Source organism: Alexandromys fortis, unplaced genomic scaffold (genome assembly GCF_014885135.2).
Source record: "Alexandromys fortis isolate MF-2015 unplaced genomic scaffold, M_Fortis_MF-2015_v1.1 scaffold_27, whole genome shotgun sequence".
Classification (NCBI taxonomy): domain Eukaryota; kingdom Metazoa; phylum Chordata; class Mammalia; order Rodentia; family Cricetidae; genus Alexandromys; species Alexandromys fortis.
The window spans coordinates 9067433-9092267 of NW_026067952.1; the positions used below are offsets into that span (position 1 = coordinate 9067433).

Below are 24835 nucleotides of genomic sequence, written 5' to 3' on the forward strand. Positions count from 1 at the left end.
CAAAGTCCAAAGTAATGTCACAGTTCCAGCAGAAAGGCCAGTGCTGGAGGGGCCGCACTGAAAGAGGCATGGAGCCCGCCCTGGCATACAAACCTCCCTCTTTTCCTGTGCTCAACTTCCACTGGCTTGGGTGATTACTATAGCTGAGCTTGGGGAAGAGATCAAGGGACTGGGGGACAGGGCCAGAGACTAAAGGATTCCTAGAGCAGGATGTCTTGTGAGTGCAGTGGCCCCCTTGGGAGCAGATGCAGGGCTCCCAGGCCCAGGGCCTGTGGTGATCTCTCAGGTCCAGTGGACATCTGCTCCAAGCACCAGGAAATTCTAGGGAGAGACAGACACCGTTAGCTGAACTGCACCCTGGATGCTGGGTTGGGATTTTAAGAAGGGTGGCCTGGCTGGGAAGCTCTGTCTCAAGACACAAGGTAGAGAGTGATGGATGGCACTTGCCACCTCTGACCTCCACATACATGTGCGCACACATACATGCTCACATGCACACACACGTGCATCCATACACATTCAAACGCAGCCATACACACATACACACATTTAAGCATACACATGCATACGTTTAAGAAAAGCAAACTTGGGGGCCTGGCTAAGATGGGGGCGGGCTGAGGCCAGTCTGCTTGAGAAGGGCAAGGGTGTCAGCAGTTGGGCCTGTGTGACTGCAGTGACAGCTGGAGATTCTGCCAGCAGCTTCCCTTGTGGGTGTTCTCTCGGCCACCTTGGGGGCCTCTGTGTGTCACCCCTGCCTTGCAGCAGCTCAAAAGACCTGGTTCCAATCAAGACTGAAAAATTACTCTCTGCCCCGAGTCTCCTTCCCTCTGCTTCTAAGTGAAGCAATTAAATTTTGCCAGGGGCTTTTTTTTTCTTTTTTTACGATGACCTTGATAAAATTCAGGAACAGAGATGCTGGTGGGGGGACAGATTCCTCTGCTCTGTTGCCTGTTTTCCAGTCTCATCTCCAGCTGCTCCTTGGTCTAAAGAACGAGGATTGACTGCCACCATGCATTAGAGAGAGGAACTTGGTGACATAGGACTTTCTCAGAGGGGCCATGTGTCAGAAAAGCAAGCTGTCAACAGAGGCAGGAACTTGGGGCCAGGTGAGGGCTTCCCTGTGGGGTTATGGGTTTATCGGGATGTTTAGGGATGAAGAGGTACAGACACTGCAGAAGGGAGGTGGCCGACATGTGCAGCACAGAGGAAAGCTGGGTGCTGCAGGGGTGGATGCTGAGCTTGGTGAGTTGCTGAGATCGACCATGAATGCCAATGACCTGGGGAGAAGATGCCTGGGGAGGAAGGCCTGGATTGCTGGTATGCAAAGAGCAGACAGAATGAGAAGGGGAGACTGAGACGGTTGAGGGAAAGTTCCCAGGAGCCCGGGAGCCTGGAAACTCAGAGGAAGGTGTACAAACACCGGGGTGTCACTTTCCTGCAAGACAGGCGTGGATAGAATTCTTTATGTAAACGTACCAAGGTGAGGCTGGTGCATCAGTGCTATACCCCATGCTCTAGGTGATAGTTTCCTGTGAAAGACTACACTTCCCAGCTTCCCTTGTGAACTACAGAAGTCATTTCCACCCTTACAAGAGGCTGCATCCCATAGCAGGGCAGTGGTAGCACACACCTTTAATTCTAGCACTCAGGAGGCAGAAGCAGGTGGATTGTTGTGAGTTTGAGGCCAGCCTGGTCTACAGAGTGAGTACCAGGACAGCCAAGACTATTTCATGGAGAAACCCTGTCTCAAAAAACAACAACAAAGTCGCATTTCATCTTCTGCAGGGGTGCAGGGATTTTGGTCAACCACACATGTGGGTAACGAAGACATCCCTATCTATGTATGAACATGATCCCTCCTCAGGTAAGATCGAGCCTTTCTTTATTCCACCCTCTTACTCTCTCTCCAGTTGCTTTTTGTTCTCTTTTTGTTTCGTTTTGTTTATTTTTTTTTGTTTTCCGAGACAGGGTTTCACTGTACCTTTGGAGCCTGTCCTGGAACTAGGTCTTGTAGACCAGGCTGGTCTTGAACTCACAGAGATCCGCCTGCCTCTGGCTCCCGAGTGCTGGGACTAAAGGCATGCGCCACTACCGCCCGGCATCTCCAGCTGCTTTTTAAAATAATCTGATATTAGGCACTTAAACACACCCACCTAAAAGGAATTGTGTGGCTACTTGGTGAGTCCACGTTTACAAGAACAAGCAACAGCCCAGGTTTCCTAAGTGCCAACTCTCTCTGGTCCTAAGGATGTTGTGAACCTAGGAAGGGCTCAGTGCAGTGTGTGGCACACAGGAGGCTTGACAGCAGTGGGTGGCTATTCTCACGGGCCACTTGGTGACTGGAGAACTTGGGGACTTACCTGGTAGGACTGAAACACGGGGTTGTTGAGCCGGACCCCAGCGGGCAAAGGCAGAGGGAAACCTTTACGCAGCCTCTCTATGGTGTGAGACAAGAGGGGCACATGAAGCAGGCGCCAACACAGGTTTGCATGCCGGGAAGGAAGGCTGCCATGGTGTCTGTGCCCTGCCCCCTTCTATTCCCCTGGCCCCCAAGCCCACATACAGGACAAGTGGGCCTCTCCCCAGTGACTTCTCTTCTGACGGTACACACCACTGCTCTGTGTCACACCTGAGTGAAACTGGGGGCTCTATAGGCAGAGCATGGACCTGGGATTGGGGGTTTCTGTACATAGAACCCCTCTGTGTTGCAGATGAAGATGCAAATGGGCAGTAGCTGGGGGAACAACACCTGCACCCCTTAAGCTGAGGTGGAACTGATGCATACAAGCACAGGGGATAGTTTTGTAACCTGGAGTAACCTGGGTCAGCCACAAGGAATTTGTCCTGACCCATCTTGCCCATGAAGGTGAACTTGGTTAGGTCAGTCTCGGGGCTGCTGGTGTGAACCCCAGCTTGGGATAGATGTTAGTTTTACACAACCCTGAAAAAGTCACTCAACAAACCGCACCCCCCCCCCCGCCACCTCCCAGGCAGGAATGATGTAAGGGATGGGAGTAGGGGAGGAGCCCAGGGCATGCTGGTTCCTTTTGTCCTCTGAACTTTTGGGTCATATCATTTAAGGTCACTTGAGGGGCCCATCCTCTGGCCTCTAACCCAGGCCAGGAACCAGGACCTGCAGGCAGGTAACCCTACCATTGGTTTCTTCAGAGTTCCTTACCATTGATCTTGGGCAGCACTATTGTGGGCATGAGGTAGTTTACGACAGCCTGCAGCAGCTCCACCTTCGGAGGGGGGGGGGCTATGTCATCAGGGCAACCACCCTTCCTTCACATCTCATCTCCCTGCCACCCGGCTCTCCACAGCCTCCCAACCTGGAGAAGCACCCAGAGTGGGCACAGGACAGACACAATATGAGGAAACCAGGCAGCCGGTAAGGCCATAAGGACACAGAAGGAAGGAAGACTATGAAAACTACAGCGGTCAATAAAAGTCTTGCAAATGAGCAAGACATGGGACATGCTTGTGATTCAGAGGCTGGGCAGGAGCATCATGAGTTTGAGATCAACACAAGACTCCTGAGACCCTGAGCCCTGGCTTAAAACAAATAAACAAGCCAGGCATGGTGGCACATGCCTTTAATCCCAGCACTCAGAAGCCACAGGCTGGTGGAAGGTGATCTCTATGAGTCTGGTCTACATGGTGAGATCCCGGCCAAGGTTATAATGGTAAAACCCTGCCTCAAAAGAACAAAAAGCAAAGAAGGAGGAGAAAGGAAGGAAGGGAGGAAGGAAGGGAGAGAGGGAGGGAGGAAAGGAGAGAGGGAAGGAAGAAGGAAAAGAGGAAGGAGGGAAGGAAGGAAGGAAGGAAGGAAGGAAGGAAGGAAGGAAGGAAGGAAGGAAGGAAGGAAGGAAGGCAGACCTTTATTTCAAATGTGTGTTTTTTAGGCAGTAACAGACTTCATACATCCCTCCTGTTGGGGGCCGGGGAGCAGGCAATAACATGGAGTAAAAGCAAAACCTGAGAAGCAAGATTCTTCCACAAGACAATTTAACACAAATAATAAACCAGCAAAACTACCAAGTGCAACAGCAGGGCACTCACTTGGGGGTGTGGCACAATTTGACACCAAGCAATAGTAGGGAACCATTAAACAGGATATTGTAGGAATGTAACCAAAGTGTGAGGCAGGAAAGGGAGGTTCTGGGGACCAGGGAATTCTGAATTTTAATTAAAGAGGCCTCCTGAAAAGCCAGGAAGGCTGTGTTCTGAATCGGGAGCCGAATGGTAGAAACACAAATGAGTTTCACCGCTTGGGTTTGCAGAAGTGCGGGTTCCCGGCGCTCAGGCTGCATATGTGTTCTTTTGATGACAATAAAAATAAACAAATAAATAAATGACAACCTGGACCCATCAAGATGCCTGCATGGAGCAGAGACACTTACAGCTTGTAAGTGTGTATGCTTTTATTCCTGGAGAAGCCGTTATCGCTCCCCAGGCTGTGCTCCCGTGGGCATCTCAGTTCGGTCCCTCCTAGCTCTACATCTTCTACCATCAGTACCACCTAAGCCTCTCCTCCAGATCCCTCCTTCCTCTGTTCCTGGCTTTATACCCTGTGGTCACACTCTTGTGTCCTGTGGCTGTTCCCCTCGTCTGACCACAGGACCCTAAGAGTGGCATAGACCACAGCTCCTTGTTCTCTGTAAGGACAGGCTCCCCAGGCTGCTCACTGCCCTTGAACTCTATCTTCTCGCCTCCATCTTAGCTAGAAAGCCCTCGGCGATCCAGCCCTAGCCTGCTTCATTGGCCACATCTCTTACATCCTCTCCTCATGGGTCACCAGCCACCCTAGTTCCTTACATTCCACATACATGCCAAGATGGTCCTGCCACAGAGCCTTATGCCCCTGCTATTCCCACTGCTGCTGGCTCATTCTCACAGCCAAATATCACCTCCTCAGGGTGGCCTTCTCTGATCTCGCTTGCCTGCCTCTTTCTTTGAGACACAGTCCCTCTATGTAGTCCTGGCTGGTCTAGAATTTACTATGTAGACTAGGCTGATCTTGAACCCACAGAGATCTGCCTGCCTCTGCTTCTCAAGGACTGGGATTAATGCACTCAGCTTGATCTCATCGCCTAATACCTAGGAATGGGGTCTCAGTAAAGTAATTAATTTGTCCCATCAAAAAACACACCGAACAGCACTTTGTGTGTGTTTTGTTTCAGTGGAATCCCAGCACACAAGTCCAGGTGAGGAAGGAATGAGTTCTGAGAAGGCAAGCGAATGGCCTGAGGCCACAGGGTTTATAAGAGGCAGGGACTCTGGCTCAGATGGCCTGCCTACAGAGCAAGCTATGTGCAGGTGAGCCAGGCGCTTCCTTGGCAGGGCTCGGACTCACCTTAAAGGAGCCGAAGTCAGACTGCTTCAGTTCTAGCGTCAGCCTGCAGGGAGGGGAGACGAGGTCATCCAGGGGCCTGAGTGCTGGGAACCCACCCATGAACACCACCCAGGCTTCTGACCCAGTGTGCTTTCTCAGCATGCCCCAGGCTCTCCCTTGGGGAGAGTCACATGCTTCCAGAATGGTTAGTGTTCCTGACCAAACCCTAAGCTCAGAGCACAGCCCGCCTCCCTGCTCAGTGCTGGGGTGTGTGTGTGGGGGGGGTGCTGCCCAGTGGGCACTGGTCGCAAGGCTTCTAGAATAGCAAGCGAGTGTCTCTCTCCTGCCACATGGGATGTCGCCCGTGGGGACAACCTGCAAGGAATGAAGCCAGCCCAGGGGACAGCAAAGCCGAGAGACAGAATGAAATCACTGGGGCACCAGGCGCTACTCAGCCTGAAAGCCTTGGGCTTCTCAGTTAGATGAACCCACAGCCTACTCACTAAAGCCAGGCCATTTGGGTAAACAGGGACATGTGGTCACTTATGTCTGAGCCTGGGGAGTCGCTTGTCTCTGAGCATCAGTTTGGTTTCTTGTTTCCTTTGGCAGTGCTGGGGAGAAAACCCAGGGCCCCATACGTTCCAGGCAAGTGCCCTACCACCGAGTCATATTCTCAGCCCTTTCCAGCTTTGCTTTGGGACGGTGTCTTACTAGGTGTTGCCCAGGCAGGTCCCAGTTCTCCTGAGTATCCCAGTCACCACCTGTGGCTTGTGGCAAATGGGTATGGAGCCCACTGCACACCATCTGGTCAGGTGGACCAAGGCCAGGACTGGGTGTTGAGTTTGCGAAAGGCCACTGCTCTCTTGTGGGCCCAGGAATGGATGAACACCCACCTCCTCCTGCCCCCCCCACTGCTCTCTTGCGGGCCCAGGAATGGATGAACACCCACCTCCTCCTGCCCCCCAGGAATGGATGGACACCCACTTCCTCCTCCCCCCAGGCTTACTTTTCCAGCTTCATCTCTCCAACAAGCCTGTCTGCTTCAGCGTCCACTTCCAAAGAGGCAGTTGTGTTCTGTAAAGCAAGTGATCCAGATAACGGGCCTGACCCCTAACAGGGGAGGGCCAGCAGAGTGACCACACCTCTGGGTCACACCCACAGAGCCCTGGAAGCAGGGAGAAAGGCTTTGGCCTTGGGGTTCTGTCAGCCTGGGAAGAGGCAAGGGCTGAAAGTCCCACTGGCCTGTCATCACAATAGCCACTCACTGCTTCCCTCAAAAACTACTCAGGAAGAGAAGCCCCACCTCAGCTCCCTGGCCTACTATGGCCTCAGGGAACTGAATTAGAACCCATTTCATCTGCCCAGTAAGCTACAGCTTGAAACTGGGCAGACCAGCCACACATCTCTAGCGCCCCCTGCTGGGAACATCCCTGTAGATGCTCCACAGGCCTCTAGTGTCCCCTACTAGGCGAGATGCTGGACACATGCAGGGGCCACCAACAGGGTGACCCAACCAATGGATACAAATCAGCAGTGGAATGAAAATTTGAGCAAATTAAGGATTAAGCAAATTCACAAATGAAGGAGTACTCCAAGATATGCATGGATGAATAAGTGAAGACGGGCCCGCTGAACAAAGAGTCAAGCAAATGAATCCGTGAGTAATTGAATAAGTGATGGGCATAGGGACCAGAAAAGGGACAGCATATTTCACGTAAGAATGAATAACTGACTTAATTAAAAACTGGACAAATAGGTGAATGAGTGGATGAAAAACCACACACGCAAATCTGAATCACCCAAGGCAGGCAGCTGGGAACTGTTTTGCGCAGTGGAGGAATGAATTACTGAATGAATCAAAGGACAAGGGAGGGACATCCACACATAAACAAGCAAGTGCACGGGGGACGCTGGTGAGAAGGGTCTGTGGGAAGTGCAGGTGAGGCGGTGTCCCCAGGCTCAGGCTTGGATCTGGGTCCCCACCCAGCTTACCATGTGAACCAGGAAAAGAGGGATCAGGGAGGAGTTGGGGAGCACAGCAAAGGCCTGGGTCTCCAGGGCAGGGTCGAGTAAGAGGCCTGAGGGCTGGATGCTCAGGCGTGGAGGCGAGGAAACGGAGATCAGCAACTGCACCTCTGTGCTGGGGAACTTCAAGGCCACCTGCGGTCCGGTACAAGTGACAGAAGAGGTCCCTTTTATCTGAGATCCATGCAAGCCATGCATCCTCCCTATAGGCCATCCAGGTGAGGTAAGAGCAATGGCCACAAGGCCAGTGTTCAAGACAAACCTCCTGGGCACTTCTACCCGCCACACCTCCTCAGCCGCCACCTCCTTGTCAAAATCCCTAGACACTATTGGAAATGGACAGCTTGTGCTCCTGTTCTGCAGCTCCCATTAGAGCTTAGAGATGGCTGTCTACAGAAGCCAGGCGGAAAGAGCTCTGAGCTGAGGGCTCTTCTCAGAGGAAGGGACATCAGCGCATCCCTCTCTCTCTCTCTGTGGACTAGTGGCTGGCCTACTGTCCTCCCAGAACCCCAACCTTGGCCTTCCAGTCCACAGAACTCATGAGAAATAAATTTCTGGCTTAAGCCATTCAGCCTACAGAAGGAAGCTGCCTGTCCACCTCGTCTACCGCAACCTCATCTACCCATTGCTGGCACAATCGCAGGGCACACGCGTGGCTTGTTCATGTGCACCTGAATGGAAAGTTCTGTCTTCACAGACTGAGAGAGGAACATGAAGGAATCAGAGAGAGGAGAGGAGGGCAGTGTGGGAGGAAAGTTCAGGGGTGGGGGAGGCAGAAGGGACAGGTGGGGGGACGGTGGGTAGGCAGTCTGTTCTGTTGTCCCCAACAGAGATTTGATGGGTGGGTGAGTGTCCCTGGCACTCTAGAGAGCGAGTGAGCAGGAGACAAGGCTTTCCTACCTTGGGCAGGAAGGTCCCAAAGAACTCAGTATTCAGTCGGAATTTGGAATCCTTTGGCAACTGCGGTGAGGAGGGGCAAGGACATTGGGAGACGGTTAAAGCTGAGAGGAATAGGTGCATGCCAGGCCGGGGGTGAGACACTGCATATCAGTGCACACTGGCGCCCCTGTGCCAGTACCACCTTGCTCTACAACTTGGTTAGTTATTGGCGAGGAAGTGTGGGCGTGGTCAGTGACTGCCGCTGTCGCACCAATCACAGGATGGCCCACTTCATCCAGCCTGCCTCCGTGCTACCCCTCCAATCCCACGAGGCCCCCACCCCTGCCACCTTTGACTTCTGAGGTACACCAGCCATGGGGCCCAGTCTTGCTGTGAGTAAGCAGCCTGGCTGGCCCCCATGGGTGGTCTGTGTTTGCTTCCATAGTGAGTCGTGGCCATTCTGCATGTCTTCCTATACAAAGAGGAGAACCTGAGGGTTTTGAGGAGTCCTGTAAAAGGGGCCCAGCATGTAAGTGGCCTGGCTGGGATGGTTGTACCTCCCAGGCTGTAGAGAGAGGGGTTAATTCATCATGTACAGATGGGGAAATTGAGGTCCAGAGTGAGTCCAGCCATGAACACATGGTAAGAGTCAATGGTGTAAGATAGCATATTGTGGGGTGTGGCTGCAATGCACTGAGCTCTGGGCTCCCAGCCTCTCGCACTGTTCTTTCAGTTAAAACTCACAATGGCCTCCGGGGAGTACACTAGTGTGGGTAACTTACAGTTGAGTCTGAGGTACAGGGATAAGTTAGTGACCTAGAGTCCCTCGGTTGAGACACTTGACCCTGGGGCTCTATCCCTGGGAACAAAGCCTCCCACCTAGATCTGCTGGACACGGAGTCATGCTCTTCCGTGCTAGTCAGCCACACTCACCATCTGGTCCCTCAGGGTCATTTGCAAAATTCCAGACTCTTGATATGCCAACCCGGCAGTGTTAAAGAAGTAGTCGGAGATGCCCAGTTGTACCATGTAGCTCTTGTTGGGGGAGAAGCTCATTGCTGGTGGGGTAATAGGGAGTGGGTCGTGGTGTCTCCTCCAGAAAAACTCCCCCTGGGTGGAAAGCACAGAGCAGGTCTGGGTGTCCTAGGATTGCAGGTGAGCAGCTCGAGTCGGTACAAGATGGGAGGGAACCAGCTGGGCACAACCGGGAACTGCTGGCGGCCGCGAAGGGCACTGGGGGGCATGAGACGGTCACACAGCCCAACGCCTCCTCCCACTGCACCATTCCCCTCCCTCTTTCCAGTCAGCTTAGCAGCCGTCAAAAGAACAGTGGCCTCCAGGTTGCGTCCTCTGTCCCGTTAACAGACTCAGGAAGGCTGAAGTGTATATTTTTGGTAAGCGTCACATGCTACTGAGAGGACACCTGTCCCTTGTGTCTCTAAGAAGTGATCTAACAACGTGCGACGGGAACAGATTGCTTATTAGGAAGAAAAACAATGTCTAGCTCAGGAAAGCCACTTGTAGACACATATGGTAGAATACCACTTACGGAAAAAAAAATTTTTTTTTTAAGTTTTTCGAGACAGGGTTTCTCTGTAGCTTTGGAGCCTGTCCTGACACTAGCTCTTGTAGACCAGGCTGGCCTCAAACTCACAGAGATCCACCTGCCTCTGCCTCCCGAGTGCTGGGATTAAAGGCGTGCGCCACCACCGCCCGGCTAATTTACAGAAAATTTAAAGAGCACAGAAAGTCTAAATGTGTACAAAAGGACAAACGTCATTTCAGTGTGGTGCCTGGTGTGGGCAGGAGGGCAGTGGGGAACATTCCCTGAAGCCTTGGCGTCATACATGCAGGTGACCCTGTGCCACTGAGTTACAGCACAGCCATGTTAGCCCAGCCATGTTCTCTGAACCTTTGAATCACAGGTCATTTAAAGTTAATGTCCACATTGCCCACACAGTGGAAGACCATATAGTTTCTTTCTTTTCCTTTTGCCTTCCTCCCTTCCTTCTTTCTTTTTGAGACAGGGTCTCTTTTTAGCCCTGACTGACCTGAAACTTGCTATGTAGACCAGACCGAACTCACAAAGATCCTCCTGCTTCTGCCATTTGAGTGCTGGGATTAAAGGCCTGCATCACCACACCCAGCTGACCAGGCAGTTCTTAAAGATAGTGGACACTAGCTCCAATATGGATCCTTAGGAGAGAAATACGAGCAGGACAGCACCATCCCCCACGCAAAACAGGTCACCAGCCAAGAGCAGGTGAATGCGTTTACATATGTGTATATGTATATATGTGTGCACGTGTGTGCGCATACACATGTGTATGTATGTGTACATGTATGCCATAGGTATGTGCATGTGTGTCACTGTGTGTATGTGTGTGCATACATGTGCACATGTGTATGTACCCAGATGTGTGCTTGTGTGTGGAGTGTGTGTGTGCATGCATGTGTGTGCATGTGTATGTGTAGGTGTGTGCACTGCTTGTGTGTATGTGGGTATTTTGAGCATTCAGTCTTTTCCGGCACCTCTAGAAAGTAGTCTTGAGTGGACAGAGAGCTTTCAGGATGATCCCCGAAAATGCAGCTGCCTGCTCTTTTTTCCTAGATCACCATGCAGCTTTGCCTGCCCCAAGTTCTTTGTTTTTCTATCCGCCATCTGCCCAGTTAACCTCTCCCCAGGTCCCAGCCTATAAATGTCCCCAAGCTTGCCCTTGGGGATAATTAGAGACCCAGGCTCCCTACTCACACTTGCCCATCATATGAATAACTCTTGTCATTTTAGTAACCAGCATGCCACACACTGGACAAAATGGCCTGGTTTGGTACCAACTGTAGCTCTGGTTAGCTGCACGGGACATCTGAGAAAAGTCCAGCTTTCCCAGGTGGGGCACTGCTGTCCAGGGTGGGACCTTATTCTGGCTGTTCACTGCAGGACAGGCCATCAGTGGGAGGTCACAGGAGACATTTTTGTGGGTGTCTTAGGAGCTGTCCACATTGTACTCTTCTGGCTCAGTGATGAATAGCAGTGCTTACAAGAAAATCATGAAGTGTGTGTGTGTGTGTGTGTGTGTGTGTGTGTGTGTGTGTGTGTTTGCATCTGTGCTGTGTGGATCTGTTTCTATGCCTCTGTATGCTCTGTTTCTGTCTCTCCTTGTGTCTGTTCCACCTCTTGCTCTCTCTGTGTATGTTGTATTACTGTAGAGAAGTCTTGGAGGCCCTAAATCTGTCTTGAGTGTGCTTATTTCTGCATGGTGTGATTTAGGCCAGTAGTTCTCAATCATGAGTTGCGACCCCCATAGGGGACACATATCAGATATTTACATTATGATTCATAATAGTAGCAAATTTACAGCTATGAAGTAGCAATGAAATAATTTTCTGGTTGGGATCACCACAACATGAGGAACTGTGTTAACGGATCGCAGCATTAAGAGTTGAAAACCACTGGTTTGGGGCAATGTCACTCCTTTCCTTCCCTCTGTCTTGCCAACCTTTACCCTCATTCAACAAATTTCCCGACACCAGCCTACACCAGGCATATTCCCAGGTGCTGAACATCCAGCAGTGAACAATGTAGTCCCTGTCTTCTCTTGACATATTGTGTGTGTGCGTGTGTGTGTGCGTATGTGTGTGCGTGTGTGTGCGTGCGTGCGCGTGCGTGCGTGTGTGTGTGTGTGTGTGTGTGTGTGTGTGTGTGTGGTGGTGGTGGGGTGTGATTAGCTCTGCTGAGATAAAGGCATTGTTGGGGGCTATTTCAGCATGAGTGGTTGGGGAAAGCATCCCTAGGAAGACTTCCCTGGGAAGGCCCAGTTTGACCAAGAACTGAAAGGAAGCAGGGAGAGCAATGTGCATATCTGCTGAGCACCCTGGGCAGAGGGGAGAGTGAGAACAAAGGCCCTGCCCCCCCCCCCCCCCCCCGGGCAGGCACAGTGAGTTTCTGGAATGTTGGTGGCCAGCATAACTGGAACAGGGGATGCAGGGGAGGGTGGAGTGGGGCAAAGCAAATAGGAAGAGGTCAGTTTCCAGGGTTACAGGGCACGTATTTGAGCAGGTACCCGTCTCTGTGGAAACCTCACCTTTAGCTGCCCTTCCAGGAACTCAACTGTGGTTCTAAGAGTCAGCAAACTGTAGTCAATTGCGGCCATTTCATCCACTCTGGCAACCACTAGACACAGAGAAGATGGGCTGTGAGCTGGCTCCAGTGGCAGCAGCCTGCACGGCTGCAAGGGGAACTGTGGTCTCTTTCCATCACCCCTGCAGGACCCCTGCAGGACTCCCTGAGGTTCCCAGAAAAGATGTGAAGTCTGGGAATGGAGACTGGGTTGGAGCACCCAGTGTGTCAACGTCAGGCTCTGGGTTCAGTCCCCAGACTCATGTACACGTGTATACACACACATACATTCACACATGCACGCGTGCACACACATACACACATGCGTGCACGCATTCGCACAGATAGCAATGGCTCAGTGAGGGCAACATGCTTGTAATCCCATCAAATGGGAGACAGAGGGAGGAGTTTGAGACTGAGAGTTTGAGGCTAGCTTGGGCTGCAGCATGAAATCAGGGAAGAGAGAGAGAGGGGAGGCCGTTCTTTGGTCCTCACCAGAACATGCGTTATGGGCCAGCAGTGTGCAGTCCACAAGGGGGCAGTTCTATCTGAGGTTTTTAAGACCCCAACTTCCAGTGGGTGTGATTGAGACACATCATATAAATGTATGAAATTGCCAAGAATAAAATTTTATCTCCACACTGGGATCTGGATTCTTCTAGATGGCTCTGTCCCTCTCCGAGTCTTAGTTTCTCCAGGAGTGAAGTGAGGAGGCTGGGGCAGGAGGATGCCCGCCAGCAGGAGCTGGGACTCATTGTCATTTGCAGTACATAGAGATATTGTTCCCTTTTCAGGGCGTGGGAACTGAGGTCTAGAGAGAAGTGGGCAGTCTCTCATCTCAGGTTGTGTGTGTCATTGGCCTCAGAGAGCCAGTGTGTGTGTGTGTGTGTGTGTGTGTGTGTGTGTGTGTGCTGAGGTACAGGGGTACTGGGGTGCTGGGGTTCAGGGTGTTTGCCCTTTGCCTGGCTGGAGGAAGGAGCTGGCTTCCACTTCACTTCTGAATGCACAAGGAACTGGCCCGATGCTAGCTGTGGAGGACTGCAGCCCATCCTTCCCCTCGCCACCAGGCTCAGGCCTGCTCCATCCACTCTGCCTCCCTTCTAGCCCCCCTCCCATCCTCTTCCATCCTCAGCCCTCACCTGGAAGAGTATGGATGTAAGGCTGCAGCTTGGTGGACACCGAGATGGTCACAATTCTGCAGATCTAGGGACAACCAAAGAAATGCCAGTGAGCTTCAGATGTGGTAAGTGAGAGTCCAGACACGCCATCTCCATCTTCTCTCTGTGGTGATAGCAAAATACCAGAGACCAAGTGATTCACAGGGAAAACAGGTTTAGTTAGCTCATGGCCCCTTCAGGTCCATGACGACAAGGGGGCAGAGTCTGCCAAGAGGCTTCCAGATTGTAACGAGGTAGAGAGTGGAGCTTGGCAAGACAGAGGCAGGTACTAGCTCAGGAGGCTACCACGGGGCTCATTTAACCCTAGTGCCACCCACAGGCTGCACCGCTAAACACCATTGACAGATTAATTTGGGGAGTAAGAGTCCAGCACATGAACTCTGTGGAGATAAATCCAAACCATAGCACATGCTTTCTCTTCCTTTAGTATCTTGTTAGAAACCACGCAGCTAGCTGGGTGGTGGTGGCACACGCCTTTAATCCCAGCACTCGGGAGGCAGAGGCAGGTGGATCTCTGTGAATTCGAGGCCAGCCTGGTCCACAAGAGCTAGTTCCAGGACAGGCCCCAAAGCTACAGAGAAACCTTGTCTGGAACCCCCCCGCCCCGCCCCCCCCCAAAAAAAAAAGAAAAAGGAAAAAAATCACACAGCTAATCCAGTTTCCTTTTTTTATTTGGCCACTGGATGCTTAGAAACAACTAACTGTGTAAGACTACATTGCCTGCATATCTGCACGCCGTGTCTTTCCTGCACGGGTTATAGCACTGTGTTCTCTGTTGTTCTCAGATGTCTGACTTTTCTCCTCTTTATCTGTCTCTTGTTATTGCAGCTAGCAGGAGAGAAAGCGCTGACAAAGGCAAAATGGCCAGAGCAAACGCATACCTGGCCACTGAAGCCCACGGCAAGGAGACCGGTGATGCATTTCAGTCCTCAAAACAACTCCAGCCAAGAGCTCTGCCCCAAAACAGCTATCCTGGGACAACACCAAGGGAAATAAAGATCTACAACACCCATCCGCAAGCTAAAGCAATTCTTTCTACTACACCAGTGCTGCAGGCGATACTTAGAGGAACTGGGGGGAGGGGGGGTTCATGACACAGTGGAGACACACACCAGCCTGAGAGCTCGGGCAAGGATACATCTCTCACATTCTCACAGTAAACTAGAAAGCCTTCAGGAGAAAGAAGTTAGTGTGCACCCCTCAGTGACAACCCTGAATGTGCCGTTCGGTGGTAAAAATGCTTGCCACGCAAGAGTGAGGGGCCTGAGTTCGAATCCCCAGAACCTATGTGGAAGCTGGGCAGGTAGCACAAGCACCTGGAACCCTGGTGCTCCCTATGGAGAGATGGAAGGTGGCGACAGAAAAGTGCCCAGAAGCCTGAGGGTCACTTTCCCTGGTGTAGGCTGCAGAAAAGTGACCAAGAGACTTTCATGTCTCAAACAAGGTGGAAAGTGAGGATGGGTACCTGAGTTGTCCTCTGACCTTCACACGGACAGAGTGGCACAAGTGTGTCTACATTCACACTCATAAGTGTACACATCCCCAGTATGTACACACACACACACATTCCGCTAATGTAAATGGCCTTAACTTGCCAAAGATGCGGACTGTAATCTTAGCACTGAGGAGGCAGAGGCAGTTCCTACAGAGTGAACTACAGAGGCAGAACTACAGAGTGAGTTCCAGGATAGACAGGGCTACATAGAAAAACAATAAAACAACCTAGAAAAAAAAAAAGATACAGATTGGCTGAATGGATTAAGGAATAAAGTGTCCACTTATTTGCTGGGCCTTGGTTTGCAAGACCTCCTAGGTCTTCGCAGTGGATGGGGGAGGTAAGGAGGGATGGAAGATTTGGGAAGGAAGAAGGGAAAAGGGAAGGGCGGAGAAGCTGCCCGTGGAGTGTGTTTCTGTCACAGGAGGCTCTGACGTCCCAATGGGAACTGGACCATCCTCTGTGGCTCCTGTGTCACCTCTCTCACTGGCCCAGACTGGGAGGGGTAGGGGACGGCTGAACACTGGCTGCTTCTCAGATACCGCCTGCTCCACTGCCCCATCGCTCACGCAACAGGCCAATGGGGGCTCCAAATCAGCCAGTCTCGTGGAGCTCCAAATCAGCCAGTCTCGTGGAGTCTCTGCGGCTCCCATGGCCTCGGCTCCCCTCTTGGCCGACTCCCCAGCACACTCCAGCCTGCTCAGGCCCACTTGTAGCCTTGTGCCACCTGCCACCTCACTTCCTCAAGCCAGGGCTGCTGCTGAGAAGGATGCCCTGCTGGTGATGACCTTCAGGGACCCCGGAGCACGTACAGAGGGTTCTTGCAAAAGTGCTAAGCTGTGTCTGTCCTCAGCATGGGGGATACCTTGCCGTCACCCTGCTCCGTACGCCACAGGGGTCCCTCCTAGTGGCAGCAGCTTCCTTGGCGGTGTGTATTCTAGGGCAGGGCACAGCAGGGGTGAGCAGGGGAGGGGATGGCAGCTAGGGGGAGACAGCAGAGGCTGCTGAGAGGAGCTAGCGGGAGGTAAGCAGAAGCCTCTTGGCAGTTACAGGAAGGCTTGCTGAGCAGGGGGCCCTGCCCTTCCCTGCTCAGTTTGTGGGACTGTCTGTAAAGCACACGGCTGGGCTCTGTGGATTTAAAGGCTCTGTGGATGCTGAGGGATTGAGATGAAGGCCAAGGTGCCCAGCATGATTAAGATGTCGCTCTGAGGCCTTGGCTCTGCCACCACTGACGCCCACCTACCTTTTCATTGATGCTGTTTCTCAGGGAAGTCTCGATTTTCTTGTGGAACAGCTGAATCAGCCACCTGGCGGGGACGTGTGGGGACATATAATGGGTTTTCAGGTGTGCCTGGGAACCCCGGCAACTAGTCCCGGATCATGCAGCTGTCATTAGACAGTTCTCCCCACTGGCAGCAATCCGTTGACGGGACTATTTTCTTAATAGCTACAGACACCTGCCCCACCCCATACCCACCCCCACGGCCCTCCCTCTCTGTAAACCAGCCACATTGGCTTCCTCTCGCCACGCCACCGTTTGCACATGTGCGTATTCCCCCCCCCCCCCCCCCCCCCCCCCCCCCCCCCCCCCCCCCCCNCCCCGTCCCAAACACCCCATCGCCAACTTCTACCTACTCACCCTTTTCATCTTGGTTCAAACGTCATTTTCTCCTGCCCCCAGACTGGGCCAGGTCCTCCAGTTCTAAGTGTCTGGGGCACTTTGTACCTTTCTTAAGTCTAGGTTCTTACCGCCCTAAGTGAGCCCTTCACTGATGTAATAACCTTGCTAAGGTCCCCCGGCCCCGCAACCACCCCAGACCTGGAGTTTTAAGAGAACAGGCTGGGTTGCCTAAGGGCCTAGGGTCAGACAGCCTGCCTTGACTACTCCGTGGTGGTCCCTGGGCAGACTGCTTCAGAGTGTGACTATGCTGAGCTGTGCTGGCTGCCCGGAGAGGCTCTGGTTGATGAAGTTAGTTGTGAGGTTTGGTTAATGCTTGCCATCTTCTGTGCAGGCTTCTGGTGCAGGGCCAGCACACAGGTGATTGGAGGTCCGAAGGTGGAAGTCTGTCAGTACTGAGCGGGGCCTTAAGGCAGTGTCTCTACACACACACACACACACACACACACACACACACACACACACACACACACGTCCTGCCCCGCTCACACCCAAGGCTCTGAAAAGGTCTGTACAGAGGTGAGTCTACAGATATACTTTCTGCGGAAGGGAGTTTGGGGGACTGCAGCCCCAGGAGACCTACCCCAGCATGCTGCCCGAGATCTGGATATGAACCCTGTCAATGTGACTGCTGCAGGCAGAACATTCCACGCTGAGGCGGCCTGGGGGGCTCCTGCCTAGCTGCAGGTCAGCGGAGATGAAGACGCCTTGGAGGCTCAGATCAAACTTGCCTCTGGCTTTGCTGATGGGGAGACAGAGAGAAGTGACCTGGAGCAAACCCTTTCCTCCTCAGACCTCTCCTGTCAGCATCAGCGGGGGACCTCAAGTTCCCTGTCAGCACCACCCCAGGGATAGGGGTGTGTCAGAGACAAGAAGCAACTGTGCAAACCTCACAACACTGAATGTCGTCGGGGTTCTAACCAGATATCCCAACCAGATTTTCACTTGGCATTCTTCTCCCACCCCACGCCCCATCCCACCAGAGCCCTTGCTGTGTAGCTTTGTGAAGGTTTCTTAACCTTTCTGAGCTTCTGTTTCTTCACTAGCAGCTAAACATGCGCATGTACATCTCAGTTTCATCACTCAAGATTTGAGGGTTTCGTCACGACTTTAAGCAGTTACTGACCCAGTAATTGATTAAGGAACTTAATTAATCACTTCCCCTGTAGGCACGAAGTGAATTTATTTAAGACAGGGAACACAGTGTGCTTGACCAACTCTGCCTTTTGCACTTTTTTCTGTCTCTAAGAATGTGCTCTGGGTGACACACGGGACTTCAGAGAAGAAGCCATGCCTCTCAGCTGGGCCTTGTGGATACACAAGATAGAGACAACGCAGCACGGTTACTGTTTCAAGTCACCGAGACTGGGATGTTTGTTACACAGCAGCAGTAGCTGATGAACACAGGAAGAGACCAAAAGTCCTGCTTAGCTTTCCCTCCTGAGCCACGCTCGCCGACTCTTCACCCGTCCTACCTTGCCACGTCCTGCACTAGGGTGTGACCCGACTGACTCAGCTATTCATGTTTTTAAGTGACCCTCCCACCCGGTGGCGACACATGTCTATGTCTCTAGACAAGGCAGAAGTGGACAATGCCCAACACCATGGCTCAGAAGTCTCAAAGTGTCACCAGCCCACCCAGCAACCCTAGCGCCTGAGACTCACAGGAAGTTCTTCTTTGATTTCCATCTCCCTCTGATCTTGATGCTGGCGTCCTTGATGGACAACTGGAGCCTGTCCGTGAGCAGCAGACGGATCCGGGAATTAGGGATGTGAAATCCGTCCACTGTCATACTGCGGAGGAAAAAGCACCCAGTCATCATCCTGGGCCAGGAGGGCGTCGTGAGGCCCTTCACCTACGCACCACCCTAGGTGTGTAGGCTGCTTGGGTTCACAGCGCAGACAGGCTGAGAGACTGTCAACAAAGATGGCCGATGCTGAGCCTTGACCATGGGCTCTGTATAGGGTGTTAAGTGTCCACCCGTTCTCACTGTTGGAAACGTGAGATATGCTGTCGTGACACATGGTAGGTGTGCCCTATGTCTGCCAGAGACACACAGTAGGTGTTTCAGATGTCTGCTGAATGGACCTGGTATGAAATTCTGTAGGAAACACTGGGGGTTTTCTGTCCAGCAGCCACACAACCTTTCTTGGTATAGCAGACACACAAGTGTATTTAGGGAGCCCATCTCACCTGTTCCGTGCTAGGAACCCACCTGTCTTTCTCAGGGGGTGGGGGACGACTTAAGCTTAGACGGTTGGTTAGTTGTTTTTTTTTTTTTTACTCCTCTGGCACAGTTTAGGGTAAACATTGGTTTAGGGGCATATACATTATTTAAACTGGCCTATCAGAGTGTACCTCAGAGCTTTGTCTGGTGTTGTAGGAGAAGGCTTCTTCCTGGACAGAGAGCTTAGGGGCTGCACTCTTAGAACTACCTGGTGACGGTCCTATCTCTGGGGGACTGAAAGGACCTGACGCTGAGGTGGTAAGAAAGACTGATGTCCAGTGACTCGAGAGGCTGGCTCAAGCAGGAGCTGCAGCTAGACTACCCAGTCACGTGAGGCTGTGCCTCAGGCACCGGCCGTTCTCCTGTCCCTGGAATCCACGCGTGTAGCACAGGTTTGGGGTTCATGCTGTCTACTGTGGAGTGGTGGAGGGTGCTGGAAAGACAACCTCCAGGCTCAGCTTGAGGCGCGGTAAACCTTGGGCTGGTGTGCATTCTGGGTTGGGAGGGTTGAAGTCCATGAGCTAAGAACTTGGCCACAGGACTCGGGTCCCCGCCACGTGTTGGGAGGCCTAAGCCTCAGCTAGCCTCACCTGTAGAACTCATAGGAACCTTTCCCTAGATGCTTCGTCTTGAAGATTCCAGAGAAGTTGGGAACTTTGATGTTTTCTAGCTCCTTCTTCAGCTCGGTCACACCCTCCTGGCATGCTAGAGGGCAGAGCAGAGACAAGCTCAGCTTAGGAGCAGGGCTGGAGGATCCCAGCAGTTCCAGACCCCTGGGCCTGGCCTCAGTGATGACAGCGACAGCGACAGCGACAAGCAGGAAGGGCAGGGCTGAGCAGGGCTCTGTCTTCAGGCAGCCAGGATTTGAGCCTTTGGCTCACCCACTCCTCCTGTACTGTGTGCCACTTCGATATCAATGAAGCAAAGACAGAAAGGTGGCCGTGTCCCAACACTGCACAGCGAGCCCTGGGATAAGTCATACACATGCAATGGGCCATTCTTCTTTTGAAATTCTTCCAACCATTTGAGCTCCAAAGACAGTCTTTAAGGGGTGTGTGGGTGCACCTGTAATGCCAGCCCCGGGGATGTTGAGGCCCGAGAGCTTGTATTTAAGGTCATATAACAAGACCCTATTTCTAATAAACAAAGCAACTGCCTGGGGGGGCGTGGCTCAGTAGTTAAAGTGATGGCCACCCAGTATAAGGACCAGAGCCCAGATCCCAGATCCCCAGGCCCCATATAAATGCTGAACAGTGTGGTGACTTGTCTGTAATACCAGGGCTCATGAAGGGGGACAGGGGTCCCAGAGCAAGCCGGCTGCCTAGAACAGCTGTACCAGTGAGCTCCGGACTGAAAATTTGCCTCAAAATGTAAAATGGAGTGCGCACAAGAAAGACACCCAGTGTCAACTTCTGGCATCCACACGACCCTCGCTCACACACAACCATGTGTGTCCACACATATACATAAACATGAATAATCTCCCCCCCCCAACAGTGCATGGTGCCGAGGGACAACACCTGAGGTTTCCCCTGGCTCCCAGATGTACCCATACCCGTGTGTTCACCCCATGATCATGTACACATTCACCCACAAAACAAACACCCCTTCTTACTAGATCATAGCTCATACAGAAATACACAGCAAGCCACACTGAGCTTGTGGGCTATAGACTGTGAACCCTGGTCTGATATAACAGCCCCAAACATCCAGCCAAGCATCTTTCTCCACACCTTGCTCTGGGCCGTCTTCCCACGGACACCCACCTCTACAGCCTCCAGGCTTTCTACAGGACCTTTCATGTGGAGTTCCCTGTTCTACCTCTAACTTCCTTAGGGAAGCTTCCTGACACAGATATTACTATCCTCACAGTCTTGAGTGTCTCCTTAGAAGCAGCCATTTTTCTTTGTAATTAGGCATCTATTCACAATGACTCTGATTGATGTCACTCTCCTTGGCTAAATAAAAGTCCCCAGAAGTTGGCGGCAATGTGGGTTGTTATGCATTAATGCATCTCTGGTATTTACCGGGGTGCCTGGCACTTACTGTTTGTTGGGTAAATAAATGAATGCCCCAAAGGCAGGAATTCTGCCACCAGTGAGGAAGTGGCTAACAGCATCGAGGATCCAATTAACCAGGCAAACATGTCGCCTGAGGGGAGAGGAGGGAGGCAGAGAGGTGAGCTGAACAGGCTTCTGGTTTCCCAAGAACCAAGTGGGAAGGAGAGCAACAATAAAACGCATGCCCGGGGTCTTCCTGTCCACCAGGCCCTGCTTGCAGCAAGGCAGAGCAATCCGAGGAACCCTTTCACCCCTCCCATCTCCCACAGAGGAAACAGGCTGGGGGAGGCCAGTGCTTTGTTCAAGAGCCCACAGCTGACCTGTGGGAGACAGAGGCAGGATGGGAATGCAGGCCTCTTGTTCCCTGAGCTCAGGCCCCAGGGCTAGCCTTTGGGTATGGGGTACACCCATGAATAGGCTTGTTGCACTTTTAAAACCCCACTCCAGTTGCCACATGGGACACCAGCAGAAGAGAAAAGCGAGGCAGCTGTGGCAGCATGAGGAGTTCTGACTGCGCCTCTGAGTCCCCGAAGCTGTCAAACATGCACTCTTGTGAGGACTTGTACACACACACACACACACACGTTCTGTGTTTAAACACAACCCTCAAAGCTCAATGGGGGAATCTTTCCGCATCCCTGAGATTCTGAAAAGTCCTGCCCAGGTTAGAACTTGAGTCCTGGAGTAGAAAAGCAGATCCCCCTAGGGCCTGGTTTTGTGGACCTGTCTGGTCTGGTTTGAGCTGGGATCACCCAGAGTGCTGCAATTCCTCTCTCTATCACCAGGGGGCAGCACCAAGAAGCTCTGTGGAGTGCCTCAGCGATGACCTGAGCTCAAAACCGAGTTGCACTTCCCAGAGCCTCGGGGCGACTCCGGTGTGCTCACCTGCTGGAGTGGACCTGAGGTAGTGTGTTCCACCCAGTCCTTTGGTGGAAGAAACGGGACCCGGTGGGTCAGTGAGGTGCCTGGCAGCGAAGCAGGTGAGCGGAGTCGTTAGCTGCCTGAACTTGGGGGAGTAGTCTGGGGTAGCTTTCTCTGGGTCTGCCAGCGGAGTTTAAACATCTCACTGGTGAGATCCCCTCTCCCAACCTGCTCAGACTCTAGCAAACGAGGCAAGGCAGACGTCAGGCTTTGGAAAGAAAGGCCTAGAAATTTGTGCCGGGCGACAGTGTAGAAAGAGGGGAACCATAAGGACATTTAGGGCCCGGGGACATTTGGAATCTTTAAGAATAGTGGTCAAGTCCCAGATTTACCTCTACCCAGCCCTATGAGTTTGTGCCTTAGTTTCTTCCAACATAAAAGAAGGGGAAAAGGTCTCCTTAGCAGAGCTATGAGCTTGCCAGCCGCCAGATTTAAAGGGCTGTGCACCCTAAGTGATCAACAAGAGCTCCCCCTGCGCCCCAGGATGAGGAAGGAAGGGAGAAAGGCAATTACCGAAGTCCAGACCCTTCTGGGAGATTATGGCCGAGAAGCCAGGGTTGATGGCCGCTGTCAGGGCTGTGCCCATGAGGGCCAGCAGCGCCAGGGTTGACCATTTCCGCACGTTGTCAGGGGCCCAGGCCATGTCCTCCAGGGCAGCCCAAACCTCAAGGCCTCGGAAGGGAATCTGAGACCTATAAAGAATCCGCCTGGGGAAGGGCAGGGCAGTAGTAGAAAGAGGAAGGAGGAAGGCACCCGTGGGGGCGGGAGGGGGAGGGCAGCTGCGGTTCCCCATCAACGTTGGGGACCAGTCCAGGGACTGTCCCGGTGGAGCCTAGAGGTCTGTGCGAGCATGGGCATGTGCGCATGTGCTGCGCACGTGCGCGCGCACATGCATGCACGCGCGCGAGCCTGTTGAGGCCTGTGGCTCTGGGGCTGATCCCCCCCATTCCTACCCTGAGTCCCCCTTCCCACCTCATTTAAGGCTTTCTTCGAAGTGGGGTGGAGACCACACTGAGAGTCGCTTTATCCGTTTTCTATTCCTTTGATAGTTTCCTTAGTAAGATGTTGAAGAAAACAGGACCTTGGGAGCTTTATTTCCCCACCCCACCCCCATCCCCCACCCTGGGAGGCTTTAGGGGATCTCTAACTGCTCTAATTCTGGAGTCTTGTCCTTGATTTCTCTGCTACTCTCTAAGCTGAGCCTCGGTCTCCTCTACAGCGCAGGGAAGACTTTTCTTCACCCATGCCCCTAGCCTACCGTGAGGACTGAGGACTGAGGCCAGATGGCCTTACAGCCGGGAACGCAGGCGATGTGCCTTGAGGGAAAGAGAATCCAGATGGCAGCATCAGCCAGAGCTTCAGAAATAAACATGAGAATAAGTCTGGACTCTTCTCCAAGAAACAAGACCAAACATATTTTAATTTTCTCCTGCCCTATTTTTTTTTCCTGGCAAGTGTGTGTAATTGGTCCTGCCTGTTTGTTTTTCTATCAGAAATGGGATCACACTGGGTAGCTCTGTGAAGTTCCCTTTTTCTGAATAATAAGCAGCGGGTGTTCTCACCCAGCACTCAATATTCCAGCATTTCCTCAGCCCACAGTTTTCTCAGCCGCGTATCTGTTTTCGTACATTTCATCCTCTCTCTGACCTCTGACGGGAAGAGGACTTGAGGCTTCCTGCGGGGACAGTAGGGACAGTAGGCTACTCTGAGGGCCAAGATACTTCTAACACCATCGGAACTAGGGGTGCCTGGCTGGAGGGACGAGATGGGGACCACTCAACCCCTTTCATCTTTGCTCACAGGACAGGACAGTTATACAGGCCCTGCCCTGGGGCTGCAGCATCATCAGGGCTCCTATGGGCATGACCCTGTCAGGCTACCCTAGTCTCCTCGGTCACCATAGGGGGCTGGGCTTTGGAGGCTTAAGGGTTCTCACCCAGTGCATTTTATGGAAATCTAAGAAGCCTGAGTCTTCCTGAGATTTCCTTTTTTTCTCATCACCTGGTTCTAAGCGGTCCCTGCTCCTGCAGTCTGTCCCAGCTGGAGTCTCCCGCCATGCATAGGAAGGAACACAGAGCTGAATGCACAGGGCCTGTCAGATATTTCCCAGGGATCCTCGCCACAGCTCAAGGGCTGGCTGCTCCCCCTGTGTGACCACACCAAGTCAGGTAATGGTCGCTGTCTTTCAGCAGGAAGGTGAGGGGGAGTTTCCAGGAAGGCTTATCACCAGGTTTTCCCCCCAGAACCTTCCTTCTTTACCCACAAACAGCCGGATCTATGTTCTGTCATAAAAATGCCATTTTAGAAAATAATCTTGGACACTTTCACATGCAGACATACACTCAGGCAAAGCACCCATGCAAAGTGAAACTTAATGCATCTTTAACAAGAGAAAACTGTAAAGCAAAGCACGAATCACACAGATGCCCCAGGCTTATGAAATCTTGACACATATACCCTGGCATCATTTCTTTTATTCCTATAGACTTCTGTTTTTCTTAAGTTTTTTTTTTTATAATTATGTATAGCCTGTGTGCTTATGTGTCTGTGCACGCGCACACATTAGTGCAGGTGACTTCAGGGCATCAGATCCCTCTGAGCTGGAATTACAGACAGTTGTAAGATGTCTGAAGTGGGAGCTGCTGACTCCAGGTCCTCTTCCTGAGTTGGAATACATTCTTTCAACCACGGAGCCCTCTCTGGCCTGGACTTCTATTCTCCTCAGAATGTATCCTTGCTTCACCACCACCCCACAGCCTATTCTGCCATCCTGACTCAACATGGCTTCAGTGATGAACAGAAACCTGTAATCACAGCAGGACTTCATGGGGACTGTCAAGAGTGGGCTGGTCCCGAGGCCCATTCTGTGCACTCTTCTGCTCCTGGTCCTTACTCTGTTGAAAGGTAGACTAGGGTGGG

At 52.3% G+C, this 24835-nt stretch overlaps 1 protein-coding gene across 3 annotated transcripts; it reads right to left on the bottom strand.

Moving 5' to 3' along the window:
- Nucleotides 1-23304, bottom strand: Bpi (bactericidal permeability increasing protein). Of its 3 annotated transcripts, XM_050151303.1 has the most exons (16): nucleotides 23175-23304; nucleotides 22430-22623; nucleotides 19526-19640; nucleotides 18373-18501; nucleotides 17291-17449; nucleotides 16273-16336; nucleotides 13496-13559; nucleotides 12322-12410; nucleotides 9173-9349; nucleotides 8261-8320; nucleotides 7328-7495; nucleotides 6342-6409; nucleotides 5357-5399; nucleotides 3179-3242; nucleotides 2361-2437; nucleotides 1-321 (listed from the first exon to the last, which is right to left on the bottom strand). In XM_050151303.1, the coding sequence occupies exons 1-16, from the start codon at nucleotides 23261-23263 to the stop codon at nucleotides 283-285; spliced, it is 1599 nt and encodes a 532-aa protein (XP_050007260.1). In that variant the 5' UTR covers nucleotides 23264-23304; the 3' UTR covers nucleotides 1-282. The 3 variants fall into 3 exon arrangements, with proteins under 3 accessions (XP_050007260.1, XP_050007259.1, XP_050007261.1); XM_050151302.1 differs by lacking the exon at nucleotides 3179-3242; XM_050151304.1 differs by lacking the exons at nucleotides 1-321; nucleotides 2361-2437; nucleotides 3179-3242 and adding an exon at nucleotides 3827-4320.
- Nucleotides 23305-24835: the final 1531 nt, after the last annotated feature.

What these genes read in the sequence shown, in the direction of transcription:
- Bpi (XM_050151302.1), bottom strand. Translation starts at nt 23,263, where the DNA reads ATGCTGCCATCTGGATTCTCTTTCCCTCAAGGCACATCGCCTGCGTTC. An exon ending in GGAGAGATGAAGCTGGAAAA is followed by an intron (nt 5,400 to 6,341) that starts GTAAGCCTGGGG and finishes CCCTCCCTGCAG; the next exon opens with GCTGACGCTAGAACTGAAGC. An exon ending in CTGACTTCGGCTCCTTTAAG is followed by an intron (nt 2,438 to 5,356) that starts GTGAGTCCGAGC and finishes CTCACACCATAG; the next exon opens with AGAGGCTGCGTAAAGGTTTC.